At 38.8% G+C, this 25,261-nt stretch overlaps 1 protein-coding gene across 2 annotated transcripts in view; it reads right to left on the bottom strand.

Moving 5' to 3' along the window:
- Positions 1-429: 429 nt before the first annotated feature.
- The window catches only part of LOC127934191 (protein c-ets-1-B), a 44,075-nt gene continuing 19,243 nt past the window's right edge, over positions 430-25,261 (bottom strand). The window contains exons 1-8 of one of the 2 annotated variants that reach the window (XM_052531413.1): positions 24,141-24,428; positions 13,751-13,870; positions 12,823-13,023; positions 11,911-11,988; positions 11,216-11,461; positions 9,185-9,445; positions 4,264-4,382; positions 430-3,112 (exon numbers count right to left, since the gene is read on the bottom strand). In XM_052531413.1, coding sequence (XP_052387373.1) covers positions 2,897-3,112; positions 4,264-4,382; positions 9,185-9,445; positions 11,216-11,461; positions 11,911-11,988; positions 12,823-13,023; positions 13,751-13,870; positions 24,141-24,198 — 1,299 coding nt within the window. In that variant the 5' untranslated portion in view covers positions 24,199-24,428 and the 3' untranslated portion in view covers positions 430-2,896. Of the gene's footprint in view, positions 3,113-4,263; positions 4,383-9,184; positions 9,446-11,215; positions 11,462-11,910; positions 11,989-12,822; positions 13,024-13,750; positions 13,871-24,140; positions 24,429-25,261 lie in introns of those variants that run through there. The other variant, XM_052531412.1, reaches the window with a different exon arrangement.

Below are 25,261 nucleotides of genomic sequence, written 5' to 3' on the forward strand. Positions count from 1 at the left end.
GTTGTCGCTGCATCACATATTCCCATCTCCTTCCTCAGAAGAGCCCGTGGTGAATGTAAAGCCCCAACATATGACAGCCAAAGGCACCACACGCTATCTTAAGTGTGAGAATCAAAGGTAATAACCAATGTCTTTCCGTGATATGACAACTTTAGCTCGATGAAAAACTGCAGCTGTGGTATTCATGATGATTAGCAATGAAAGAAATGAGCTTCTCATTTAACCAAGACTCATAATAAACAAAACCACAAATCTGCCGCAAAGCCTGCAGCGCTGCAGAGAGAGCAAGGTGATGGTTGCATGTGTTTGTAACTTCATACCTGTGTTTGTGCGAGCGTTGGCTTGCTATGGGTGTGTCTTCCTTCATGCGACTTTGATTCAGCATTATTGGTGAAAGATTCACATTGAAATAACGAGGACGCACATTAATCATTTTCTCCACATATATTTTAATAACATAACAATTGAAAGTACAATAAGAAATAGAAGCTACTGTTTATAAAACTATCCAGCGGAAATAATGATGGGCCAGCATCAGCCTTATCTATACAGAACCGTAGAAGCAGACAGGTCTTTAAAATCCGTAAATTTGACTTTTTTCGTTTCATATAAAAGAAAATTCGCTACATTTTGTCCTGCGCTACCGTTTTATTATTTTTCCCCCCACGAAAGCACCAGCTGTCTGCATCTCATATTTCAAAGTTTATAAAATATAAATTATTGAAAAATATCAAAATGTTTGTGAAACTAAATACATTAAAATTCAAAAAAATAGAGAAATATAAAATATACAAAACAAGGCAAAATTGTGGGGAAATAAAAAAAGACGCAAGTTATGCATCTGTCAAAAGTGTTCATTTTCACACAAATGCATCACTTTTGCAACGTTTACAATCAGGACAGACTGCGTTCGGATTTGGACCTTGTCAAATAATAATGACAATTAAAAAATAAAGTCACGCTGGCTCAAACTCATGCTTTCTTCGTGTTATTCCAGAGAGACTTTTTAACACTATAAACTGATTGTTCGGGTGACGTAGCACTTTTTGGGGTTGTTGCGACTGAAAGCAGCTCATCTCTGAATTAAATACTTTTATATTGAATGTGCTCCCAGTTTATTGTTTAATATAGCCACTTTATGAAACGTTATCTGTAAAAATAGACAATTCCAAAGCTACACCAGTCAGGATGGGTAGCGTTCTGCCACTGTAAACAACAAGGTTTGTTTTTCTAGATGAATCTTCTTTACTTTGGCTTTTCCCACAAGGTCTGGTTCTCGAGACCCTTCCCACAGACTGAAATGCTGTGCTGAAGAAAACCATTCAGTCTTTTTAACCTGTAAAGTGTTGGAAATACTGGTAACATATTTGACATTTCATGTGCAGTTACTCCAAGTAGCTCAATTTAAAGTACGCTATTCATTTCATGGACACTATAATATAACTCTGGCTTAAGTTACACCCTGCAATGACTAAAATAGTTCAGTGTCCATGATACTGCATTTAAACGAAGCATTACGAACTTGCTCCCATTTTTATGATTCTGATCTTCTGACGCTTGTTAGCCAGTAGTAGCACACATCATCATCTTTAAAGCTGCCGAAAGTCTCAGCATGATCTGGTCTTCCTTCAATCCTACCATTACATCAGCCGCTAACATTAACACTTTCACAAACCATCAGGAAAATCGAACGCAGCCCAACAGATCCTTGGTTTCTGCTGCGATATCCATCTTACGTACTTAGCCAATCCAGATGCATGCTGAAGTGTGCACTTTTCAACATGGCTAACATCGCCACGTCTGTCTCAAGGTTAAAAGGCCTCGCTTTATTGTTTTCGGTTCAGTCTAGCGCTGCCAGCAAACCGCTTGAGGCCCGGTTGAGTGACATTTCAGTTGTCACCAACCCACACGTTTCAGTCAACCTTGAGAAAGCACAGCGAGTTCATAAATGTAATGTGCTATATTAAGGCAAAGCTTTATCAAAAACCATTCACATACAAAGAAACCGAGGCAAGAAATGTTTGATGTCTCTTGTCTTAATACGAGTGATAAAACGACACCTCGTTTTCACCACAAGCGTGTCACCGTTGAGAAGCCAACGGCCGCTTTCATATGCGTCTTTCAGTTTGACTGAGGTACGTCTCTTTCAACTGAAAAGGGCGAGACTCTGGTATCTATTCTGATCTGGTGATCAAAAACAGCGCTTATGGACACTGTGGTAAGAGCAAACCGTAACCAACCGTGACCTTAAAAGAAGCGGAGAGACTATCTAAGCACAGTTTGACTTCAAGAAACCTTCATATGAAAATGTACAAAACGGTGCAATCTCTGTCCGGACAGCATCGCAATACGACAAATTAATACTGACACATATAGATCTTTAAGAAACTATCAAATAAAAAAATAATAAAACACTTTTTGTTCTTTCGGTCCGGCTGAGAACTCTTCCTCGTGGTTGTGTATGCAAGGAGAGAGAAACAGTGCGTAACTCAATCGTAAATATTTCTGCGATATTCCTCTTGTCTCTAATTTTGGCAACGTGTTTAATAACAGGAGCGATGAGTCCAAGAAATGTCCATCTTATTGTCCTCTGTTCCTTCCTGGTGTTTGTGCGACTGGGTCAAAACAACAGTTTCCACCTGAACGCAGAGTTTCCCCTTCCAGCAGAATTACAAACAACACAGAGGCGCAAAGTCTACGGATTCCTAACTTTGGTGAATGTTTTGACGCTTGCTCTTTTTTTTCTTTTTTCGTCCCCTGTGAGCTCAAAACAAGACTGGACCACGACTAAGTGTTAAGATGGAATGTGATTGAATGCCCCATTGTTTTTTTATTTTATTCCAGAGTCTGTAAGGGACTTTTTCAGCCTTATTGTTTCCAAACTTGTGTCTGAAGTCTACTCATCCATGTCGGGCTTCACGTCTAACATGGTGTGCAGCTCTTCGGGAGTGTATCCCAGCAGGCTTTTCAAGTCACACACAAAGCGGTAGACGTAGCGCTTGCCCGACGTCTTGTGGATGATGTTTTTGTCGTAGTAGTAGCGCAGACCACGACTCAACTTCTCGTAGTTCATCTTGGGCTTGTTTTTCCTCTTGCCCCATCTGCGTGCCACCTAGAGGTCAGGGAGACACCGGTCAGGATCACGAACACACACAAAGATCGCTCGTAGAATATCTGTCTGTTCATGAGATTCATGTGTGTGTGCAAGCATGCTGCTCGCTTTCTTACAGTGCTGGGACCGATGTATAGTGATTAGATACCACTAGAGATCATTGGTTTTCAAACAATAAATGGCACTGTGTGGTAAGCGTGTGATGAACAGCAGCCAGCAACATGCATTATTTAATATCCGAATTTACCTGAATTTATCTACTATACACGTACAGTACATGTAACTCATTTACAATACATTTTTCTAATGATAGTTTACTTCTTTTTATCTAAGCTGAATCAAACTGGCTCTGTATGGAGGGCCAAATTACTCAATTAATAAATACATTCACGTTTCACAATCACCATATGCAAAAATAAAATGCATGAAAACACATAACTTCTACGAGTTTTTGCCCAAATTTTAAAGGCCTGTTTAAATTAATAAAATTAGAGGCATTTGTTAACTTTAATCTTAACTTTATCATTTAAACTATCTATATGCGACATGTTATTGACATATGTGTGTGGGTCAGAGGGGCACACATAACTGTGTTATTATATAAGCATAAAAAAAGGCTTGTTATTGTATCAGCGGTCAATCTCTAACACCAAATGATTTCCACATTGTATACACATTTATTTAGTATGTTAATGCATTTTTAAGATATAGCCAGTCATTACTGTAATGCCAGTGTTATTATAGCATCACTGAGATATAATAATTTTTATGAGATTTTGAATGAGATTTTTTTTTTTTTTTGTATTTCCTGTTGTCATTTTAGTTTTAGTTAAATATTTTAGAAAATCTGTTGCGTTTTTGTCATTTTTAGACTTTTCATTTTAAATGTCTATATATATTTTGTATTTTTTAAAATTTTAGTTTTCGTTATTTTAGTGCATCAAGTTAAACTAAGTGCAAGGTTGTGTGTTTGATTCCCAGGGAACACGTGTTAGGTAACAACTTTTAGTCTGAATGCACTATAAGTTGCTTTGGATAAAAGTGTCTGCTAAATGCATCAATTTAATGTAATATATATTCTTCATAAACAAAAAAATTGGAATCGAACCCTCCCCAACTACACGTGGTCCACTGACTGTATAACCGCTCACCTCATCAGGGTCAGAGAGCTTGAACTCCCAGCCGTCTCCAGTCCAGCTGATGAAGGTCTGGCAGGATTTGTCCGTCAAGAGCTCCAACAGAAACTGCCAGAGTTGGATGGGTCCGCTGCCTGAACAGATAAGCAACACCATGACTTACTACAGCTCTGTGGAGGATGCTCACAACAAAATCTCAATACCATCTACATGCACGACATATCAAAGTCCCATGTTATTTCCATTCTAGAATTCTCGGTTCTAGACTTCCTGCTGTTAAGTTAGTATTGGGACCCCAGTCCAAACTGAGTTTCACATGCCATTAGCTTTATGTCACTCTGTGTGAATCAGAGATGGCTGAGACACAATGGAGCACTGACTGGCTACTGCTCAGACTGCGTGTCCTACTCTTTATGTGAATTCCAAAGCACTGACATCATTTGGATTTTGCCCCAAGGCTAAATATCTGGCGGATAAATGTGTTTGGTCAAGCAGACCATGATGTATATGTCTGTATGTGGCCTGGGTGTATCTGAAAGCACACATGTGTGTGATGTCGACATGTGTGTGAAAGACTGTGTGGGTGTGAGAGAGTGAAGCCCTTGGTGGCCATCTGCAAACCGACAGGCTTTTCTCACAGGCTTTAATTTTGCATTTGCCCTTGACTGTGCTGGGGTCAGCTTTAAAGACTTTAACCTTTCTGCACGGTTAGATATTTAAGGAGACATGTAAAAATTGCAAACGTGCATCTTAATGCACTTGATTGTGAGAAGCAATTTGAGGACTAGCGTGTAGGGTTTATGTGGTCGTGTTGACCTACAGCGCGAGATCTGTAGTGCAAGGACTTCACAGTGTGTAGGCAGCAGCAGAGCAGCTCATGCACCCGGCTAGATAAGCTTGGCTTTTTCTTCATCTTGTGGTTTGTGTGCATTAAAACCAACTGTTGTTTCATATCATACCTGCTGCAAGACAAGAGCAAAGAGAAGAGGGAGACTCTAACTCCTTCTCCCTGCAAAAGTCCTCAAAGTCTAGTGATGCACATTTTCATTCTGTATAAGTCAATGTTGTGATGCCTAAATTCAATAATTCACATCAAAAAATATTTTATTATTAATTTAAACAAAGTAGTATGTAGAAATTTAATCTTGATAATTTATTGGTTATCAGCAAATAAAAAAATAAATAAACATAAAATAAAGTAAAAAAAATAAAAAAATAAAAAAATAAAATAAAAAATAAATAAATAAATGAAATATATATGAAATGTAATATATATGCATTTCAAGCTACTTTTATTTTTCAGTTATTTAAACAGTAGTATATAACTTTAATCTTCTCCATTTATCGTTCATCAGCAAAATAAATAAATATTGTAATCAGGCAGAATTTTAATACTGGTGCAACCCTATTTTTATTTTTTTGTTTTATTTTAGAGTAGCACATTATTCAGAAGACATATTATTTTTGTCACATTATTACTTTCAGCATAGACTGTGTGCTGCATTCATTCAGTTACCTAATCTGCATTATTCCTTTGGTGAATTAGGCAGGAAAGCAACGCGCATGCAAAATAAATGACAATAACAGCAGGCACAATTCTTTCTTAGTCAATTCCCCACTGCGTGTTACATCCAGCTAAAAATATCCTTGCCGATAATGCAATAAAACACTAATGCAATTCTGAAACAGATTATCTCATCAACAATTCAACAGTTCATTCCATCTCTCTCCCTCTGTCTGCCTGCCTCTCTGTCTCCGTCTAAACATATGAATCACTACAATCACTCATCTGGATCAATGTAGTAATCTGTTTATGTAGGTAAATGCATTAAATCACATTCCATAAGCTCGCTACTGTAACACACCCTCATTACACCCAAAGAAACAGAAATCAACCGTACACGCCTGAACCAAACCCTCAGACTGACAGACAAATCCACCGCAGACTTTCAGCAAAGCTTTAAAAGTACATTAAGACCACTTTACTCGAAGTGAGTGCATGATTACAGCACATCACACAAGCAAAGACAAGGATTTCTGAAAACAACCTGGATTTTTGGCACTGAACTTAAAAGGATAGTTAACCCTAAAACAAATAGTTTTTGCGTGGACTGACATTTTTACTCACCCTCATGTCATTCCAGATCTGTATGACTTTCTTTCTTGCATAAAACACAAAGGAAGATGTTTAGCAGAATGTTCACGCTGCACCTTTCCATAAAATGAAAATGAATGGTGACCAATATCCAAAAAAGTAACAAAATAATGGTTACACTTTATAATAAGGTCCATTAGTTAACAACATTGATTAACATGAACTAACAATGAAAAATACTTATTTATTTATTAGTATCTTAGTTCATGTTAATTTTGACATCTAATGCATTATTACAATCAAAAGTTATTTAATGGACCAGAGCTGACACAAACTAATGATGAACAGTTGCATTTTTATTAATTTACATTAACAAAGATTAATAACGAATTGTTAATATCGTCTTTGTTAGTTAATGCATTAATGGGAGCTTATTGTAAAGTGCTACCAAACTAGCTGCCAGTGATGGCTAATGTCATTGATCCTTGAGTATTTTGAAATCAGAGAGTTATCATATTGTTTCAGAAGAACTGAACTGCCATACATAGTGATATTAACTACTTTTACGCCACTTCTGTGGTGCTTTTTATTTTATTTATGTGTTTGTTGTTTTTGGAGCTTGGTCAAATCAGACCATATTTACATTCTTTGTATGTAAAAAAAACAAAAAAAACAAAAAAAAATATATAAAACAGGCAGAGTGAACATTCTTCTCAACGTCCCTCTGTGGTCTATGAGTTTGATTTTCTGGGTGAACTGTCCCTTTAATGTGTGTGTGTGCGCGTCTTTATAATGAAGCTGCCCTATAAAGTTAAAAATCAGCCGTCGCTGAAGAAAGTGTTGTGGTAGTGTGGTTGTGCTGCTCTCCTCACAGATCTGATGGATTTGTACGTGCGTATGTGATTAATGATGACAAACATGAAAACCTCAGAGCTCTGAGAGCAAATAGATCTTTTCTGTCACTTGCTGTCTTTATCAACCTCATCTCTGAACTCTGAAGGCTGTTGTGTTGACACTGCGGTAACACTTGTAAAAAAACAAACAAAAACAAAAAACAGGTAGTTCTGTCAATTATATAAATGCATGTGCACAAACAAAATACACACAAAAACATATTTTACAGTCTCACACGTGAAATATGGCTATTACGTCTCGTTTTTGAGCTGGGATCTAGTATGGAGAAGATGACAGACAAGCAAAACGGTCCTTTATATGCTCAAAGAAACCTTAGCTTCCCAAAATAGAAATGAAATGAGCCACACATAGTGAGTGGGGCGTGCATGTTCATTATTTTTATGGCAGGGAAGTGCTTTTCTGTTGCATTTTCAGATATATGAGCAGGTAGGTTTGAGACGTATAGCACAAGGTTAAAAAAGCCCCTCGAAGATGGGCCGATTAAAGGAGCTCTCATCTTAAGTGCACAGGACTGCTATCACTCTGTGCTGCACCCTCTGTTGCCAAGACGACCTGGGAAATGGGTTGAGATGTGGGCCGCAGATAAAGAGTACAAGATGAAAACAGCAGAGAAAGAAACGGAGAGCTGGTGGCAGCGACGAGAACGAGACAGGGAGGGAGCGTGAGGGAACGAGCGAGCGTCTGCCTGTGTTTTCATGTGAACCGCTCGCACAAGCCGCTGCTGCAGTCATGCTCAAAAAAACACTGGCATGACTCTGCGGTTACCAAGTGCACCAATGCATTCAGAACTGGTGCACGACTCGTTTTCACCGATCCTTGTCCCAGTGACACGAGACCATGCACCTCGTTTAGCAGGACACATGCACAAATGTGTGATTCCAAATGCTTGCTGATCATCACCCAGATTTCATTTCTTTTGCTGCTGTATGCATACATACATATGATATAATATATATACTGTATGATATTTGGAATAACATCATATGCTTTTTTAAATGATGTTATGTGATATATAAAGTAACATAATATTTGTTTTATACCATATGGCATGCAATGTGATATATAAATATGATTTATGATATAAGGAATAGCATATCACTTGTTTTTTTTTTCCTTTTTTATGGTATGCAATAACATATATAGCATGCATTATTATTGAGAAATATATTTAATAAGATTTCTTTTTTAAATATTTGATATGGTATTAAGTACATAAAATTGCATGCAATATTATCTAAAATATGATATATGGAAAAGCATATGTTTGTTGGTATATAGCATATGATATGACATGCACTATATGATAATGATATACAGTAAATGACATATACAATATAATATGTATTGATATGATTTATAGAATAGCATGGCTTTTAATATGATATGGTATGCAATAAGATATACAATATAATCTATAATGTCATATAAGGAATAACATGGTTTTTAATATGATATGGTAAATAGCATGGTTTTGGTATCTAATATGACATGATTTATGATATGATACGATACATACAATAACATCATATGGTTGTTGCTATGATATATAGGATATACTGTATATAACATGGTGTGTTATATGATATACAATATAATATGATTTATGACGTATAGAAAAACATATCATGTTTTTAGATATAGTATTTCATATCATAAATTATATATATTATGGTATGTGATATCATATTTACATGGTACTTCCAAAAATACCATGGTAATAATATGGTAGAAAAAAAAAAATATATATTTTCAGTAAAGTTGTTGTTATTGTCCCTGTTTGCCTTGTGTATGACTGTGAAACTAGGTTATGTCTCATGTCTCTGGCTTCTGTCTTGTGTTTATTTGAATTCTGACTCATTTGGGGTTTAATGCATGTGAGTAGGTGAAGTGTGAATGATTGAATTCAGGTTAACTCGAGTTAATTACCTGTGTAGCCAGCGAGCGCAGCCGCCGGGATGACCGGTTTGTCCTTGCTGAGGTCCGAGCGCTCTCGTACGTAGTCTTTGAAGGTACCCTTTGGTTTGTGTCCGTGCAGTGCAGTGGGATAGTCCTCCGAGTCGAAGCTGTCGTAGGAGGGAACTCTCTGTAGGCTGTTGAATGATGACTGACTGCTCCAGGACTGCGTCAGTCTGTCGCAGCTCTCGAAACTGTCAATGCTCTCAAACGAATCTTGACCTCCCAGCTTACCTGCAACAGAGATTTCACTGTTATTAAACAGTCAATTTTCACTCCACATATTCAAACAGACAGTGTTTTGATCGGATGCATGTTGTATGGAAAAGAGGAGCATGGAAATTCTTCAAAATATCTACACAGTAAAAAAGAACAGTGTATAGTAGCATGCTGAATTTTTTAACTGACAGGCTTTTCCATTAAAGATCAGGGTATTCATTTAAAACGACATTCATAAAAAAATAAATGAATGAAATTAAATTAAAATAACTTAGAAAATAAATGTAACAATGTAGTAAAATGACTAAAACTGAAAATAAAATAAAAAACTATATAAACATACACACACACAGACACTTTTTTAGTATTTCAATTATGCTAAAATAACACCGAACGTTTCCTTAATATGAACATACAACAATTTCTAAAAAAGTTCCAAAAAATGTCATTAGTAGTAGTAATTTTTCAGGAAATTATATTTAAGTTATTATCTCATTTCAGTGATGTTTTTATTAGGAAGCAGTTGCCCATTTGCAAATATTAATGCATATTATCTTGACATTTTAATTAACTGTTGGATTATTTTAATTAATGGTATACAAAGAGTGAAAACAGTTGCACGCCTTTTTTTTTTTTTTACTTCATAGATGCTGATTGTTTTCTTCACTTGATGCAAAAGAATGAAATCTGATTGTACATGTGTTTTATAAATGAGGCCCCTGGCCTTTGGTTATAGAGGGTGCAAAGTTTTGCATCTACGACAGCCAGAGTTGTTCACAAGCGGTCTAGACTCAACCACGTGGAAAAATCCAGAACCGCTCCACACCACACTGTCTTTCTCTTACACGATTTCCATGTGGAAATATTTGGGTTTTCTCTAATTGGAAAACAAATTGCTTCTCTATTTTTGGCCAAGCTGGAGATAAAAGGCTGGTCTCGATTGAATGTCAATTACAGAATGAAAGATAATATAAGAGCTGGGTCTGATCCCGAAATCTTCAATTGAAAAATTGAAGCCACATGTAAGTTTGGTGGCACCACAAATGCTTTCCCACACAGAAAAAACAAAGAGCGCCGTTGCCAAAGCTGGGATTTACTCCACAGAAAGCCTGTGTGTACCTACAGGGCATAAACCCAAATCTCTGCGTTCTTCAAAAATATACAAGCGACTTCAACAAATCTCAACATCCAATCCAAATCTTGATCATTTGCTCTGCTGCATGATGGTTAGACAGGCGGGCTGTTTATTCGACGAGTGGGAGCGAAACCAGACATACGTGAGGTAAAGAAACTTCATGAGAAACCGGAACGCTCTTTTCACGCTTTACTCTCGCTCCTTACGAGAACCTAGGGTTCACAAAAAAACACCTTGTACCCCAGTAGCGTAACCTCACATGGGACGCCTTGACACAAAAGACGGCTTCCAGCGCTCTGTGGCTTCAAACATCTCTCACTTTGAAGCAAACAGCTTTGTTTTTCTCTCCTTTTTCCCCACCGCAGTTGAGAGCACCTCAAGATGGTGTAAGATAGAACCACAAATAAACCCAACGGTCTACTTCATTCCCAGGTAATGCATGCATAACGCAGCATTGTGAAGACCACACACTGCTGATCACTGTGGGGGCGATGGGGATCAATTTAAGCCCCGATGGGAGATCATAAACGTGCATCTAAGATAAAAGGAATTAGCTTCAATCTCCCAAACATTTAAACCATGTTAATCTAGAGCTTGCATGAACTCAGTTTCGTTTCCAACGAAACACATGACCTTTGGCCCATACTCACCTCTGCTAATGCGACCCACACACATGTTGTCAGGTGACACAACTTCCTGTTTGACTGAGAAGTAGTCTCCCTGCAGCGGGTTGAGAGGTGTGTCTCGCAGTATCACGTTGGGATACTCGCTCTCGTATTTGAGCGACAGCAGGTCTTCTGAGCTGATCGGGTGGAGGGTCTGGTAGGACTCGGTGATGAAGCTCGGCTCGGAGTATTCTGACGGAGGGACACACTGAGGATGTTCTATGCCATAATCTGGAGTAAAGGAAGACAAAAAGAAAGCAAACGTATATTTCAGAAGACTTTAAATTAAGGGATGCATGGTATATCGGTTACAATATCGGTACACATTATCGGTTATCGGCTAAAATGAGCGACCATTTATTGTATCAGTCAATATTAGATTAAAGATTAAATTCAGAACTAATCATTTAAAAACACTGTCACTATGCAAGTATATGATTATTAGCAAATATAATACTTCTTAGCTTGACATCAACAAATTTCTCTATAAATAAGGTTAGACTTGAATGGCATATCGGTGAGTTAATACAGACATTTTATGAATGAACTCTTCCATTCATGCAGGCGTTAAGTGAAAAAGGATTTCTTCAACTGCCTTCATGGACCGATGACATCTAGTACAGTCATGACTGAAGTGCTGAACGTGTGCTCAGATACTGACACCAAGGATTGATACTCACTGAACAAGTAGTCTGAGGGGTAGCGGCATTCCTGTAAACTGGAGGTCAGACTGTTGACGGGATAATGCTTCTGGTCTTCTGTTTGAAGAAAATGACACACATCACTGAACCTATGCACACTTTGAAAGCTGAACGTGGTGGATAACAGATTAGATTGTGCAACAGAAATGCATATCAGAGTGGAATTTACTTTACAGACTTTTAAAATGTGAAACCTCTTGCATGCTTCCAGCATTTGACATTACAAAATCACAGCAAAGATTATAAAATATGCTAAAGATGATTTCATACACTTTTGTAAAAATATCTTTATAGATAACATTACAGCTCAAAATTATGTTGGGATGTGCTGCATTCAGAGTTCTGGATATACAGATATACATATAACAATATTAATGCATTTTTGTGATTTAATGCAAGTTTCTAATTTTGATTAATGAACAACAGTAGGTATAACTAAGTAACTAAATAAGTTAAATTGTAATATATGAATTATCAATACTATTCTTATTCATATATTATTTTACAAAAAAATTATATATTTAACAATAACATTCAGATTACGGTCATTAAAAAATAATCATAATTTACTGAAAAACTAAAATATTAAAAAAATGGTTTTATTTGATCTAAATGGCAACACAACATTTCTATTTTTTGTGTAGTTTAAGTACTAAAATAACATAAAGCGTAAAAAAAAAAAAAATATATATATATATATATATATATATATATATATATATATATATATATATATATATATATATATATATAAACATATTTTTAAAAATCATAAAAATAACAAAATTACAAAAAATATCCCCCCCCAAAAAAAATATGAAGAAAAAGTATTACCGTATCTCAATGATAGTAAAATGACACTGATTGCAGTGAGGAGGTAAGGGTCTCTACCTTTCTGCAGCATCTCTAAATGCTCCCACAGGATGTCACCCACAAAGTCTGGTGCCAGATCCAGGAACCGCTCTTTTCCCAGCGCGCAGAGGTGGGCCCCGTCCATGCTGAACTTATGGAAGTCCACATTCTTCAGACTGAACTCATTTACCGTCCAAGTCAACCATTCTCTAACGTGGGCCTCTGTCCACCCACGGGGGTCTAGAGAAGAGAAGGGGACAGGCACACGTCTCATCTCAGTGTTACATGCATATCGAATTTGTATTTTATAGACAGTATGACATACAGTATATTGTGCAGATCGCATTAAATTAAAGAAGCATACAGTAAGTTTTTGTTTCATAATCAACTACAGGAATGTTTAAGTAAGCGTGCATTTGCAACTCTAAAGAAACTAATACGGTGAACTTGTAGTGCTGATGCATACAGTATTTAGTCCCAGGTCCAGTGGCTCATGTGAAATTATCAGCTGATCTCAATGTACATTTGATGCTATGATGAGAGGAACTGAAACAGCTGTAATTTTAGCCTACAGACCTAGACACCCTCCCTCTCTCTTTCTCTCTCTCTCTTTCTCTCTCGGCTGTGCACATGCTCCACAACTATTTCCAGACAGACGCAGACCTGACACAGACTTCAGCCTCTCCAGACACAGCAAGTTAAGCCATCTTGCGGTCTGCCATAGTTTGGGAAACATAATTCATAACCTCTGTTGCTTCAAAGTGCCATTTGCCTATCTAGCAAGATCTCTTTTTAGGCCATCTGATTGTGGTATTTCAATAACAGCCTAGTGCTACAGAATACTGAGCCAGAAACTTTCCCTTAAGCGTGAGAGAGCTACAGATCTATGGATATAACATTTATTCTAGAAAGTATTTATTCTATTAGAGAGAGTTTTTATTTAGATGTAAGTGCTGCAGAATTGCACCTTTTGGGATGGAGAGCCGCTGTTGCTCCCTGGTGAAGCCGCTGAATGTGGCCAAAAGAGCCTGTGACATCATTTCTTTACTTCCTGGAGTCAATAATGGAACATCCGCACACTCAAGATCTGTTGGACCAAACACAGACAAAATGTCATCACACAATCTCAGAAAACACACACACACACAAAAAGAAAAAAAGAAAAGAAAAATAGGTCAAATAAAGAAATACAAATAAAAAAAGTCAAATAAAATAATTTGAAGATAAAACATTTCACACATTTTTTTTAATTTACAAAATTATTTTTTTATTTTTTTCGCATTTTATTTACGTTTTTGCTTAAAGTAAAACAAAATAAGTAAATAAAAAAGCATCCTCCAATGTTATAAGATATACATTTTACTAAAATAAAATAATAAATTCAAGTAACAAATTATGATCATTTTACCTATTATATTTATTTAAGTAAAATCAAGTCAAACCATGTCAATTCAAAGAAAACACTGCATTACTTCACAAAATATAAATTAAAAAATAAATAAATAAAAATGCTTTTCAAATACAAATAAAATTAGATGTAATACTTTAAATTAAATGAGTAAAATAAAATAAATCCAGACAAATAAATTAAAACACATATTACGTTTCACTAAATATTCTTCATTTTACAAAAAAAATAATAAAATAAAAAATACAACAAAAGATATCCTACATTCCAAGTCAAATTCCAATATTTATTTATTTATTTATTTATTTATTTATTTATTTATTGGAATTTGACTTCCACAAAATTAGTTTCCAGAAAAAAAGTTAATTGGTGTCAAAAACTAAATCATCATATCCAGCAAAACTAAATACAGCATTCTTAGCGTCACAGTGAAATGTAGTTGTCTTGCAGTCCTACACACACCCGGACCTCCTAGACTGCTGCTCAGAGCCAAGGACAGTCTGCAAACACACAGAGTGTGTGTCACAGGTCAGATTCTACATCAATGAACACCTTCCCACAATCCCTTCCGCCCAGCAAGCTGCCCCATCTCCATCTCCATTCACAGACACAGGGGCCTCTGTTGGCAGGGGTCAATAGTTAGGGGTCAGAGGTCGTGGTAGACGGGTGATGATGTCACACCAGGCTGCAGGGCATCGAACAGACAGCTCAGTGTTGGAAAGCTCGCCCTCTCTGCTCGTGGGCACCCAGCAGGACACAGAGAGGGCTTTGATGAATTAAACAGTGCCCAGTGACTTCCACTGATCCAATTAGGAATGTCGGGGTGGCGGTTCGAGAGAGAAGAGGGTCTAGGAAAAAAAAAAACCCTGAGGGTTTGAAGAATGTCACAAAGCCGAGTGAAGAAGAAAGGACAATAATGTGATCAAAAACACAAGGTGAGGGGTGATTATTCTATTACTGGTGGCCGTCAAAAAATGGCCGACTGTGACTCAAGCACAAGGGTTTGCGCTCGCTGTTGTCAATCCACATCACGACATAACCCAGCCAGGAATGCACAACAGCTGTCCCTCCTAACCTCCTTCCAGCTCCTTCTCCCGATCTGCAACCCTGGTTGAATCAAACAGGGAAGGACTTGCGGTGATGCATTATGCGGAGCGTCTAAATGGAGAAGAACAATGCAGTGCTCTTGTGTGATTCGATTAGAGCGAGATGCTGCAGTCTCCATTTACAGTGTTTAATTGCACATTAGAGAGGCCATTCTACCAGCTGGACATCAGCAGCTTCATTCACTGCAGAACAGGCCATTTTCACATTTGGTGATACAAGGCCAGAACTGGCAAGAAAGACACCGGAAGACCCTGGTCAAGTGCGAATGTTCCTTTTTTCTTCGTAAGGGAATCACGTTGCGTTTGGACAAAATAAAGCATACAAACTGCAGTGAGGTTTTTACATTAGTAACAAATGCAAAGTGCTTTCTTAACAAGAAAAAGCAGCATGGTGATTTCAAATGGTTGTATATTTAGATAAAATAACAAAAAGCCAAAATCACGACAAACGTCAAGATTCTGTTAATGTGTAAAGTATCTGTGTGGTTCACTTGCATTAAGTTCCATGTTCACTTATCAAAATCTGCAAGGACACCTGAGGTGAAAGGGTAGTGAGCCTTTTTCATAGAAAAGCTTTACATCAACTGATCTAATCTGCCCGCTGTTGCCTCCAAAAGAGCTGGAAGAGGCTTTCTGTGAATTTGAACGCTGACATTATCATTGGCCAATCACAGTCATCAAACAGTATGACAAACTTAATAAAACACTACTCTCATATTCCATTGGAAATCCAATTCATTTTAATTAATTTGTCTGTAAATAAATGACTTGCTGATCAAACATACAATTAATTTGATCAAATAAACTATTCACCAATTCATTTTAACCCTTTGTGTCTTCTTGGTTGAAGGTAAATATTTAGTTCAATGTACATCACGATATTTCAGAATTTGGTTTAGGTATTTTAATTTCAAGAGTTACATTCATATAAAACATAAAACATAAAGTTCCCTTGAAAACTAATTTGGTAACCTATTTTTTATTTTTCTCTACTTCTTTAATGAAGCAAATGAATCATTACCTTAATGAAAAATGTAAAAATAATTAAACAAGGATTGTATTAATTTCCATAGATAGCAACTAAACATTGCTAATAGCAGTAAATATGAAGCCATGATATTTCTGTCTACTGAACTGCTTTAGGCCCAAAAGATCTTGGGTCTGAGTCATACAGTCCAAACTAGAAAACCTTCATATCATATGGAAACAGTGCAGGTGTGGATTGGGCGGTGTGGATGAGTATAAGTTCACATGTGTGAGCTCTGTGCATTAGTCATGGGGTTGTGAAAATGTGAGTATGTTCATGAGGCCCTGGTGGTCTCATGTAGTCGGGTGTGGTTGGTCACATGATGTGAGAGCATCCCAGACAACATGAATGGAGTCCCCAAAGGGAAGTCATCACCATTGGCATGACCACAGGTCCCGCCCATCAAGTCCATTCAGTGTTTTCCATAGTATTTAATGTCATGCACACATCTATCCAGGGCCGATCTTCAGCCTTACACATCACACACTGATGATAGTGTTAATGGTCCATTGTAAAATTAGACACACTTCAAAGAATGAGTGTGTGTCTGTATTTGTGTGTCTGAGGGGTCTGTCTTAAGTGCGTGAGAGACAGTGAGTGGGTGTGTAATAAAAGCCAAACAGCTCATTCAAGTCCCTTAACAGTCTGGATGGTATTTGAGCTTCTGAATGCTTTTTTGTGCTTGGTATATTTGTGTCTGTATGTCAAATTAGCATATTTTACCCCACATGCGTTTCCCTTTTTCGCTTTCTTTCTGTTTCAATTCAGAGTTGCATACGCCATCAAATTCCAGTCTGAAAATAAAGTCGTTTGAGGATGTAGAGCTCAGTACAAAGGACAAAAGAATCACCAAACCTGCAAAAAAACTTGGGTTCTGCCCTTTGACAGCTGTGTCTCAGCAGGGTGTCAGGGTAGCCCACAAAACACCTTCAGTTCTTTATCTTTTGCTCTATCTTTCTCAGAGCGTGTGACAGTGAGGCTGTTAAACCTGGCCCACATGAAGGAGGGCCATTCACACAGCAGGTCCACCCTGAACAAGGCACGGTCAAGGGTGGGGAATCCAGTGAGAGAAGCGCTTGTTCTGCCCACTGTTTAGATTTCCATCTGAAAGCACGCAGATCGGGTCGGGCCGAGACAGGAATAGCAGCAGCCCACGATTAAGTTCCCAAAGGCAGTGCAGGGTCCATCCACCGTGCTGGGGTCAAGCGTCGGGGGCTTTCCTGCCCTGGAACACTGTGGCAATTCTTAAAGACCCAGCTAGTGGGTTCCCCGGGTTTACTATATGGTCTCACACACACACAATACCATCAATGTGTCAAACTGAGCATTCAAATCCTAATGACCTTCAGGAATGACTTCAAAATGGGCATAATTTGGCAAGTTCTTGCTCATTGAGTTGTACAATTCAATGTTCAATCTGGTAGGCTCGAAATGGCAACCACTGTTGTACCTTGATCTGCTGCTGACAAAACATAACTGTTTGCATTACAAGAGACTAGGGCTGATCAACTGCTTTTTTTCTGCATTTATTCTTTTCAACTGCCCACAATTGTCATGCTAAGCATTACAGAGATACATATAGTGATGCTACTATGCATACTGCAAAGTAAACCGGAGGCGGTTTGCAGCATGCAAATTTTGAGAGCGTGCATTGCAGGAGTGAACACCTCTAAAAGACCATGTGTGCACTTGTATCAGTGAATCATACTGTTTAGATTTCTGAACAAACAAATGCATATCTTGACAAACAGTTTACTCTTCATTCAATATTCTTCTTAGAAACCTCCAATAACCTCCTCTTAGCGTACCTGAAATTGCAGCACTTCAAGAAGGGGCAAAAGAAAGACATGTTTCCATCACTGGATATAAATATGTCCAAAAGCATTTCTGATCAAAGCAACTTCATACAAGAGTAGTCAGTCATGCCTGAGCTACGTTTATGAGCAAGAAGCTTTCAGTATCAGGGAAATGAAGGAAGGAAAGCTCTGCATGCAATTAGCAAGCTAATGGTTTCTGCTATTGTGGAACCAGCCGATGGCCAACAGATGCTTTCTCTGTAAATGAATTCCCCACAGGCCGCATTGTTTTTATGTATCGTGCCACACATTCCTGCCTTGTTTTACAGTCGCTAATGTGGACAGGATTTTTGTGTGAGTTTGTTCTGTATCTGTGACCTAAAAACCAATGCGCCTTTGAGTTCAGTTCTAAATGCACCAATTACACAATTAACTGTACGCAGAGAAAAGTACCACAACTGTAGCAATGAAAAGAGTTCACAAGCCCAAAGGGGATGAATGGATGGCTGGAAGTTGTTCTGAAATCCACATCGGACTGTAGAGCACAAGTGAATAAAGTGATACGTAATTTTAGTAAAATCCTCTCTGGTGACAAATATCAACATCAAATTGCAGGAAGCAGAAGAAGTGAAAAGCATAGAGGCATGACGAGTTACATCTCTGCAGTTCTAAACTGTGTAAGGAATAATATAACATGCTTTAAACAGGTTCCATTTGAACACTCGCATAAGCTAACAAAAAAAAGTCATATTAACCATGTTCTGTGGTTTCATGCGAAAGGGGTGAGTTGCCAGATCCCACCATGCTGAACTGGTGTAAGTGAACACTGTCAAAGACTAGCCCTTATTATGACCGCCTCTTGGATCCGGTCCAGACACCTACACAAAAGCCTTTAACTGCTCTCGTCCCTAAATCACACGAGCAGAGCCTCTCTGTCAGAAATATGTAGATAGAGGGAAAAAGGTTGAACGAGAAGGAGTCCCAGCTGTAGCTGCTCCTGTGACTGCCAAGGATCATGTGCCTTCTATTCAGCTGTACATCAAGTACCACTCACAAACCGAGAGAGACCGTAAAGCTGGCTACATCCAAACACCTGAGAACAGCTTAAGATCTCATATGTAACTGGACTGGACGCCAGAAGTGTTCTGTCAATATGCCTCTGAGATAGGAACTGTGTTCAAAGAGGTGAGACAAAAGTAGGATAATTACAAAACCAGCTCCGACTACTGAGCCCTAAAACAGGTGACTTGGTGAAAGTGCATACACTGATGGGAGAGTGGAATCTGGGAACAGGTCTTCCTCTACCTCTCAATTCAAGATCCAACGCCAACCTCAGTGTCTCTCTGTTGTACTCGGTAGACATCTGCAAAACAGCCACAGTGAAAAACAAGTGTGGCATGAAAAGGCAGGCACCGGTTTGGCTGGCTTACTCACCTCAAGGGCCTCCCACCACCCAGGAGGTGGTCTGGAGCCCACCAGAAAGCCTCAGAGGGACTGGGTTGGGCTAATGTCTTATGGGAGGAGGGGTGGGTGCTGGAGTCAGCAGGGTAGGGGCTGTGACTCAGAAATTAGCCTGTAGCACGTGGTCGGGATGAGAAGACAACATTAGGCAGACGCCACATCAGGGGCCAGGGAGACAAGGAAAGAGCCCATGTGGCCTGCAGACGGTAGAGAGACAAACGCAGGGGGAAAAAAGAGACATGCAACACAGGGGAGAAAATGGATCCTGTAAAATTTTGGAAAAAATACACTGGGGTTGTTATTTTTTCCCTGCTCTGGGACATGCTGTGTCATTTGCTTTTGTTTTGTTCTTTTGAATTTCAGAGAAGCAGGGCAAGAGATAACTATTGGGAAGACTTCAAACTGCAAAACAGTGAAGTGGGTCAGAATGGCTTTCACAAGTATGCTACAGAGAAAACAGCTCTGACGTATGGTTCAGTCATTCTGACGCATCTAAGGATTCTGAAAAAGTTTGTTTGTGCCATTAGCCTGTGCCAATAACTTGAACCTCCCTTCACCCTTTGATGACTAAACTTTAAAGGGAACAATAAAAACCTGTGTTCACCAGAAATCATTTTTGACAGGGGAGTCATGTAGCCATTGGACATTATGTGAAGGGGGAGTCATTCACTAACAGTAGGCAAGAAGCCCTGATCTAAGTGTATTTCATCTTAGCCTTGAGGCCTGAGTCTGGCGAACCAGTTTTGAGCATCAAATATTAATCCAGTGACTTCTAAACCTTAAGCATGCCCTACACCTCCCATTAATAAATTATTTTCTAAGTGACTTGTACACTGTTCAACAAATTATAAAAGCTGTAATCAGAGACCCTCATCATACTAACCTTGATTACCCAGATCCGTGTTTGCACAGCTGTCAGGTAAGCAAGGCATACTTAGAGCCTGGCGAAAGTGCAAAGAGTCTGATATTACAGAAACCTATCTCTTATGTAACTTGGGAATCTAGGCCATTTTCAGATGCACCCTTGAAGATGACTGCCTGCTTGAATTATCATCTCTTAACACACCTGATAATGCTTGGATACTGCTTTTGCACGAGTGCTCAGTGTGCGGGTATCTAAAGTTAGGGTGTACAAGTGGGGCCTAGCAGGGGTTCGAGATGAGAGAGTGCAGTGTCTTAATCAGATAAAGGTGGGCAATAGGCAGTCTACCCAAACCTCAGACATTCCTGTCACTCACTGAACCCTGAGACGGACACAGGGCAAGAGTGAAAAAGAAGGAGAAAGGGAAGAGCAGATATCCACATCAAGGGTTAGTTCTCTAGTCCGAAATGAGTGGGAGGTAACCCCTGGCTGTTTCTCATGTTGTTGCTGACTCATTTCACACTGCTAAGTAGACTTTGGGCAAAGATGAAAGGACTGACCCTGTTGTCAAGCATTTTGACTACGCCCCTTTCGAAGCAAAGCTCAAAGAAAGTGCTGAATACTTCTGGCACAGCAAAACTGCCTGGGTAGGAACAACATTATCCATTTTGGTAGCAGATGTTACATGGGTTTATCTTTGACCGTAAGGCCGCTTTAAGATCTGTGCTGTGCCACAACACATGATTCATACTTGTGAATGACTTGTACGCTCTTTAGCAGGTTGCACGGTCAATCTTTTTGGGTTGCTCGAGATTGTTTTGTGATAACTCAATATGCAATCTTATTTTAGCAGTTCCATTAATGAACTTAAGTGAGTTTATCGAAGCTATCCTGTTCTTGTGTAGGTCCCATTGTCTCGTCATGCACTACGTGTCTCCGGGGTAAATCAGATAATCTTGACTGAACTCTAAACAACTTTTGTGTGACTCGATTGAATTCAGCCATTCATTACTTTTGTATAAACAGAGTCAAAAGCAAATGAGGGGCAGGGGAAGGTGGGCATGTTTTTGTACTAGCCATTGTCTTCAAGACACAGCTCGCTTGTCTTGATTTAAGACCCAATACAAACTGGGATCAGGTGCTTAATGGCTACGGCCTCTCCGCATTAACGACGCATACATGCTAGAAACTATCATTTGTGCCAGTCTGCCAGAGCTTTACACTCTTACAAGCACTTTGTGCTAAACAATGGCACCAGCAAGGTGCACATATCCATTCTTCCAAAAGACGAAAGCAGCAGACCACCAGTAAACAAGTCTTATGTGGATTTTACAGTATTTCCCAGTGCACTCCATTCACCCTGGCCTGAACATTCACTGTTAGCTGAACTCGAGGGAGCACGTCTTGAGAAATTGTTTAGCAAGATAGCATGATATTTTGGCAACCCCCGCTACAAGTATCAGCACTTTCTTAGCACACAACTGATTTTCCATCCGACGAGAAATCTTGTGCATGTGTGTTGGAGAGTGTTTGTGCATGTTCATGTGCCAGTGCATTTGTAAATGTAAACTCTGCAACGGTGTGTGAAAAGAGAGCAGGCCCTTGTGCATGCAATAATATGCAAACCTAGTAATGATTCATATCACATCTTGCACATCGCTCTGGAGTCATCATGTTTTAGCTTTCATTCTGTCATGCTTGCAAAGGTGAATGCCTTTTTCCATGATGTATTAACAGCTGGTGGTGTGTGTTTGAGAGGTTGGGAGTCAGAATTCTGTGTGTACAACCACCAGCTGTGGTCGAAGCCAGTCAGCATTTTATCGTAGGGAAACTAGCGGCCACTGAACTCTCCCTGCCCTTCCGGGCCAAAGAAAAGGGTCATATTCCCATATTGACTCCACCGGGCCAAGGCATGTGCTGACATCCCACTTGCATACTCGTCACTTTATTCCAGTCCTCAGGAGTACAGAGAGGGAGTGTGAGACTGCTGACTGCTTAACCAGCATGGCATCTATCCTCCCTCTCTACCTCCCTTTTCCCTGGTCAGGCATGCACCCCCTCCTGAGCCGTGCTGGGTCAGCGGTGGGGGTTAATGGATGTGGTATGAATGGACAGTGAAGCAGAATCATGACATACTTCATTCAGTTCAGATTGACCACTCTTAAGCCAAAAGGGAAATTCCCTGCCATGACATGAATGCATGAGGTTGCACAAGCACACTCACATTAAAACGCAAAGAGAAAGAAAAGAAAGATGAAACTTTAATCACGCGTTAACAAGGAGGCCCATACTATCTGCATTAAAGGACTGAAAGCCCAGGGCTCAGACAATGACCAAATAATGAACTTAGACTAAATGCACAAGTGCATTAGAAGACGCAATATTTTAAAAGTCAGCTGAACACAAAAAATAATCACTCATGTAGTTAAAATTCAAGCCTGCTGGTGATGCATGAAATGAAACATGACTGTAAAGCGGAAAAGTGTGTCAAGTCATGAGAGGCCATGTGTGGCATTCAACATCAATCTCTTGTCAGTACATTACTCTTCATGTACAGTATTTGCTGCAATAACCTTGCACTGTAGCAATAAAAGAGTCCAGTTTTGCACATACTATCAGTATATCTGTTCAAATTATTGAAAAACAATGATATGGTCTGAATTCCCTTATACAATATCACAGTATTAAACCCATTCAATCCTGTTGGTGACATTTGCAACATACATTTACAGAGTTTTCAACTATAAATGAGTATGACTACATTCCATTAAAACGTTTTTACATGACTGGCAGAAGTAGTCACATGACCAGAGCTGTTTAATTCCAATCTGAAAGCTCAGTAAAAGAAAGCATGGAAAACATGTCATTATACACAACAAATCTGATTCCTATAGCATTTAAAGAGTATACAAGCAGTCTATTATTGCTGTGTCATGATCACAATACATGCAAACATGTCGGTGGTTACATTTGTGGCCAGTGGAAAAAAAAAAAAAAACAACAAAACAAAACAAACCAAGGAAGAAGAACAAGAACAAGAAGAACAAGACATAAGAAAGAAAGAAAGAAAGAAAGAAAATAATTCCCAATATGTAACTGGCTAATTTCCATAATAAAAGTGGAAGAAAAAAAGGGTGTAACAAATGTAACAATGTTAAAATATAAGTATTCTTGTATTAATCGATACCTTTTCCTACAATAGGCTGATCATACAAAATTATCTTAGTCTACTGTATGCAACTTTCTGTTGGATCTTATTGAACAACTAAGCGATTTGTCCTCACTGGTTTCAATTGTGATCACATATAAAACATGCATACTATCTTTGATGAAATTAGACTAGGAGGTAACTGCATGTGCTCAGTTAGCTGTGTTAAAACCAACGGGTTAAATAATAAAGATTATTTGTATAGCATTAAATCAGCGACTGGCACATCTGGAGCGCCGCGTGCAGGCTGTCATCATACCTGTCTATCACTCGCTGATCAAAACCAGTTGATGTTGCAAAGACTTTCGGAAAACTGCTGTCTGACATCAAATCATGACAGTATGTTACATTATCTCGATTTCAATGCATTTCACACAGACATTGCCTCAATATACACAAAAGTTACTCACAGCTGACTGGACAAGTGACGAAGACGCGTTTTGCAATAATCTAAAATCATCAGGATGAGAAAACGAACAGAGCACTTACCGTCGACTTTTTCAGATTTGATTATAGTTAACGGCTTAATATCGACAGCTGCCGTCATTGTCACGCATACAATGCAGAAAGTCAGTTTGGATGTTTTTAGTCCCAAATGTGTCCTCCAAAGTCTGTCTGTGTGCCAGGGGTTTCTTAGAAATGACAGGTTTTCCCTTAACAAGATCCGATCTCTGAAGTATTGAAGCGACTCTTTCCTCCCTCTCTCTTTCTCCGTTCTATCTCAATCACTCTTTCATGTCCTCCCTCTGTTAGTTACCCCGGTCCAGGGCGGTTCTGTGTGCGGCACGGAAGAGGCTGATCCCCGCGTAAAGGGGCGGCGTTACACGCTGATTCAATTCAATTACACTCCACTCTGCTGTCTCTCCCTGGACGCGACCGACGACGCGACGCACGCGCTGCCAGAGCTCTGCAAGGTTGAAGATGCATTTCATTTCAAAACGTCCACTAATTCAGCTGTGAGATCAGCTACAGTAAAATGAAGGAAATACTTTTTTTTTTTTTTTCGGAAATCCATTGGTGTAATTAACCTATATAATTATATTTTTTCATATATATATATCATATATATATATATATATATATATGATATATATATATATATATATATATATATATATATATATATATATATATATATATATATATATATATATATATATATATATATATATATGATTAGACCCAATTGAGCATCTCTGGAGAGAACTGAAAATGGCTATCCACTCGGGGTGTGCTCGAAGCCGAATACCTTATTCGGAAAGTCACGAATGATGGCTTCAAAAATGAATAACAGATAACGAATAATTCTGCCCAATACTCGTCTGAGGCTGCAGCACAGTCTGGTGATTACTAGATTCACAGGTGGGCCAGGGGATTTTGGCAATATTTTTTCACAAACCTCTAAATTCACTCAATGAGTGTGTGAAGTGAATGAACGTGAACTATGAATGAAAAGAGCGCAAATCAAACACGACTGCCAATCAAATAGCCACTTTTGAAACTCAAAATGTTGTGATTGATACTGATACAAATACTGGCTTCGCTGCACACCCCTACTGTTCACCAATATTTACCATCCAACCTGACAGAAGTGGACAGGATCTGCGAGG

This window comes from Carassius gibelio, chromosome A18, assembly GCF_023724105.1.
Source record: "Carassius gibelio isolate Cgi1373 ecotype wild population from Czech Republic chromosome A18, carGib1.2-hapl.c, whole genome shotgun sequence".
Lineage (NCBI taxonomy): Eukaryota > Metazoa > Chordata > Actinopteri > Cypriniformes > Cyprinidae > Carassius > Carassius gibelio.